The sequence below is a fragment of the Myotis davidii genome, unplaced genomic scaffold, assembly GCF_000327345.1.
Source record: "Myotis davidii unplaced genomic scaffold, ASM32734v1 scaffold233, whole genome shotgun sequence".
NCBI classification, from domain to species: domain Eukaryota; kingdom Metazoa; phylum Chordata; class Mammalia; order Chiroptera; family Vespertilionidae; genus Myotis; species Myotis davidii.
Genome location: NW_006285917.1, coordinates 3,547,731 through 3,552,589, shown reverse-complemented (window position 1 = coordinate 3,552,589; position 4,859 = coordinate 3,547,731). Strand labels below are relative to the sequence as shown.

At 41.9% G+C, this 4,859-nt stretch overlaps 1 protein-coding gene across 4 annotated transcripts in view; it reads left to right on the top strand.

The window, feature by feature from the left end:
- Positions 1–4,859, top strand: part of DIP2B (disco interacting protein 2 homolog B) — a 113,959-nt gene that overhangs the window by 83,264 nt on the left and 25,836 nt on the right. For all 4 annotated transcript variants that reach the window (XM_015559640.1, XM_006757088.2, XM_015559638.1 and 1 more), the window contains 2 exons: positions 1,606–1,715; positions 1,850–1,930. In XM_015559640.1, coding sequence (XP_015415126.1) covers positions 1,606–1,715; positions 1,850–1,930 — 191 coding nt within the window. The remainder of the gene's footprint in view (positions 1–1,605; positions 1,716–1,849; positions 1,931–4,859) is intronic.

Sequence of the window (4,859 nt, the reverse complement as noted above, 5' to 3'; positions counted from 1 at the left end):
CCTATGTAATACTTTCAACAATAAAGATTTAAAAGAGAAAGTGTTCAGCACTCAGAGTGTTGGGGTACTTTACACTTTTTGAATTTTTTATTCAATTTAAATTTTTAAATGTTTTATTTGAAATAATTTCACACAAAAATTGCCAAATAATGCAAAGAATTCCCTGTATCCTTTACCCAGCTTTTCCAAATATTTTAAAGTGCTTCTATGATTTAAGCGATTTTTTTTCCAGCAGCTTCAATATATTCAAGAGCAACAGATTTTGGCAATAAAAGATATTTAATATTAATCTAAGCATAGCATCACCATTAATCAAAACTCAACTGATGATACATTTTGTTATCTTTTAGCCATTTTCTTAGCTTGATTCAGTAGAGTCTTAATCTTTAAGTGACCAACCCACCAAGAAAGGCATAAAGAACACTAGCACCTTTTTCTTAAAAGAGGGTGGGGGCAGGGGAGAGGGAGAGTTCTCCCTTTTTATTTATTAATTTTTAAAAAATTTTAAATTGATTTTTAGAGAGAGAGAGAGTGATAGAGAGATAGAAACATCGATGAGCAAGAAACATAATCGATCGATGGCTGCCTTCTACATGCCCCCTATGGGGATCAAGCTTGCAACCCAGGCATGTGCCCTGCCTGGAAATGGAGCTGGTGACCTCTTGGTTCATGGGCTGACACTTAACCACTGAGCCACACCTGCCGGGCTCCCTTTTTACTTTGAAGTGTCAAACCTATGGAAAAGTTGAAAGAATAGTATAATGGTCACCCGATTACCATCTTCTAGATTAACCAATTGTTACCATTTTTTTAGTGAACTCTTTGAAAGTGGATTGCAGACATCATGGGCCTTCACCCCTAAGTATTTCAGCAGTGTATCTCCAAAGAACAAAAACATTCTCCCAAAATTTTCCTAATCAACCATTATCCTATTAAGAAATTCAACCTTAATATATGCTTTCATCTGATAGTACAAAGCCCATATTCAGATTTCTCCACTTGTTTGTTATAGCTGATTTTTTTAAGATCCAGTATCTTGCGAAGGTCACGAATTGCCTTTGGGTGACATGTTCTTTAATTTGGAAGTTCCCAGCCATATTTTGTCTTCAAGACGTGGATGTTTTTGAGGAGTCCAGGCTAGCTGTCTTATAGAATATCCCATAACCTAGTTGTTATTCACTCTCAATAAAGCACTTCTGATATTCCTGATGAACTAACTCACTCTCAGTTCTCGTAGAAAGCAGATTTCTTTCCAGACCAGATATTCATTACTGATAAACCCACTTTTAGGGTTGTGTTGTGATTGGAGCATTAGCAACCAACTGTCACCTCCTCAGAGTAAAAACTTCCCTATACCCACCTGCTCTCCTCTGTCCCCCCAATTCCCCAATTCCTGTGGGCCTGTTTTGTTTGGTACTTATTTGTGTATGTGCTTAGTAGTTGCCTTTCCCCACTAGAATTCAAGCCCTTCGTCTTGTTTGCCCCTGTGTTCCCAGTGCCTAGGAGAATGCTCAATTATTTGCACCAGTTTTGGTCGGTCTAAAGTATATTGGGACATGTAGCTTGAATTGCCATCTCCTTGGCTGAATTTGCCTTTACTTACAGGTGTAGGCCCTGCTTCTGTGATGGTTGGGAATCTGGTCGCTGGAAAACGCATAGCACAAGCTGCAGGAAGGGATCTTGGGCAAATTGAAGAGAATGATTTGGTGAGGAAGGTACGTTTCCAGAAGGGCTGATTTTTACAAACAGATCAGGGACCAAACTTGAACTTCAAGGTAGCAGATGGGAGTGTTACCCAACTTTTCAAAGGTTGCTGAACCTGATTCTTTTTTCTGCTTTGTGACTTTAGCACCAATTTCTGGCAGAGATACTACAGTGGCGAGCCCAGGCAACCCCTGACCATGTACTCTTCATGCTGTTAAATGCAAAGGTACGAAAACTTCATTCGTATATCAAATCAGGTGAATGTTGTGGGAGTATCTTAGGCACTTTTGATCTCTTTCATCAGAAAATGTCTGTTGCCAACTCTGAGGAAAGAGTTACTGCTTTCTCCTTGTTTTGACATTATGAGGATAAGTTGTGCAATTCAAGGTTGAAATGAGACCTCCTGCAGTGTTATTTAATACTGCCTTTTCTTGTGTTACAATCATGTCATCTTTTTTCAGTTCTGTGAGGAATGGTGGGGCTAACAATGCAATTACATATATCTACAGATATATGGAATGCATTATGTCACGTAATTTTTTTACCCAGTTTGACTTTTAATTCTTTGATTTCGGCCAGGAAGAAAGTGACTTTAGATCAGCATTTTTAAAACAATTATTTTTGGTACATACCTAAGTAATTTATTGCTGATAGATAAGAAGCAAATTGAAAATTATTTGAATGCATTTAACTACTGCTTTCTAATGATGGTTCACCAGAATATTGTATTCAGAGGATGGGAGAGGGAGAGATAGAAACATCAGTGAGAGAGAAACATTGATTGATTGCCTCCTGCACGCCCCCTACTGGGGATCAAGCCCGAAACCTGGGCTTACGCCCTGACCAGGAATCAAACTGGTGACCTCTTTGTGCAGGGGACCATGCCCAGTCCACTGAGCCACACCAGCTGGACAGAGCCCGCATTCTTCATTTAGACAGCCGCTGTGAGACAGTATGATATGATGCCTTTGTAAAACAGTTATTTATGTATGTATTTGTTAGTCCTCGCCCTAAGATGTGTTTTTTAAGCAGTTAAAATTAATGTTTATTTAACCAAATATCTCCCAAATAGTATCAACTCAACATGTCAATATAAAAATTATTAATTATATATTTAACATGTATATGTGAAATCTTCTAAGTCTATGTGTATTTTTAAACTTAGAGTACTTTTTTCACTCAAATGCTAAATTTGCACCAGAAATATTTGGCCTATATTTACATATCCTACAATTGGTAGTTGAAAAAGTAGATTAAGGCCCAAGTTATTCCAAACGTACTTAAAAGTGTTTCAATAACTGAGTCAAGTTTCACTGAGGATATGTTTTCATTGATTTTAGAGAGAGAGGAAGGGGGAGAGAGAGAGAAACATCAGTAGGTTGCCTCCCACACGCACCCCAACTAGGGATTAGCCTACAACTGGGCATGTGCCCTGACTGGGATTGAGCTCACAACCCTTCTGTGCACAGGATGACACTCCAGCCACCCGGGCTACACCAGCCAGGGCAGATATGATATCTTTTTTAAAATGTTTCTTGTGAATATATATAATAGTGGTTACATCTTGTATTTATCTATATTTTCCAAATTTTCTATATGGAACATGTCCCTATTTTATATTACTGAAATTTTTTTTTTAAAATCTTATTTTTAAAAGAAACTGTTCAGCCCTAACTGGTTTGGTTCAGTGGATGGAGAGTCAGCCTGCGGACTGAAGGGTCCCGGGTTCAAATCTGGTCAAGGGCACATGCTGGGTTTCGGGCTTGATCCCCAGTGGGAGGCAGTCAATCAATGATTCTCTCATCCTGGTCACCACTCACCATCTGTGCCCATAATTTCCATTTCCCATCACTTCCAAAATAGTTATAGCATAATTTTTGCTTAAGTCAATATTGTCTACATTCCTTTGACTCCATTAATATTGTCATCAGCTGAGTTTGTAATATAGTGATATTCTACTTCTTGTAAAGCTTTTTGTTTTTCTTGGAATTCTTTTTACATTTTTGCTTATTTTATATATACCAATTACTAATTACCAAATTCTTCTGGCCTATGAATATTCCTCACAGTAAAATAATAAATCAAACACAACAGATAATCTATCAATCTCATTTGACTTTCCTGAATGACACCTCTTTTTGAGTATTGGGTTCTGTAAAATTTGTTATCTAGACCAGCTGCACAGCTATGATCCTGGGCTTCTTATCACATTAAACCTGAGAGTGGCCCTAGCTGGTTTGCCTCAGTGGATGGAGAGTCAGCCTGCGGACTGAAGGGTCCCGGGTTCAAATCTGGTCAAGGGCACATGCTGGGTTTCGGGCTTGATCCCCAGTGGGAGGCAGTCAATCAATGATTCTCTCATCCTGGTTCATAGGTTGACGCTCAACCACTGAGCCACAGTAGCCGGGCTGCTTTATATTTTATGCACTTTCCCATTTGTGAGAAATTTTTACAAGGGAAAGGAGTTTAAAAAGCCCAGGCTAGTGAAACTTGAATCTGTAATAATAAAAGCATAATATGCAAATTGACCAAATAACTGAACAGCCGAATGACCTTCTGGATGACCACACTATGACACGCACTGGCACCAGGCCAGCACCAGCCTGCAATGCTGTGGTGGGTGTGCAGGGCCAGCCAGAGCCCGCCCTGCAGAGGGAGACCCAGGCCAGCCAAGCAGTCGCACCCTACTCCTGTCAAGCGATCGTACCCCACTCCTGTTGCCTGCAGAGGGAGGTGACTGGTGGCAGGGGAGAGGGCAGCAGCAGAGCACAGATGGCAAGCAGTGGCAGCGGCAGGGGTGGGGCCAGCTGCCAGCAGCAGGGGGAAGGAAAGCCCCAATAGGCCATGATTGCAGGCCAGGCCTAGGGACCCTACCCACGGGGTCCCAGATTGTGAGAGGGTGCAGGCCAGGCTGAGGGATAGCCTTCTGCCCCCCGCCCCACCAGGCACCAGCCGATGGGACAATCGATCAGGGGTCGGGGGGCAGGGGGGCAGGCCCTCCTTCTGCTGGACGATCGATAGCAGAGCCCCACAATTGATCGCCTCAAGGAGGGAGACCCAGACCATCCAGCTGGCAGCACTGCAGCAGGTGGACAGGGCCTCCCTCTACAGGATGATCGATCTGGGGACCCTGCGATCCATCTCCCCGCCCCACC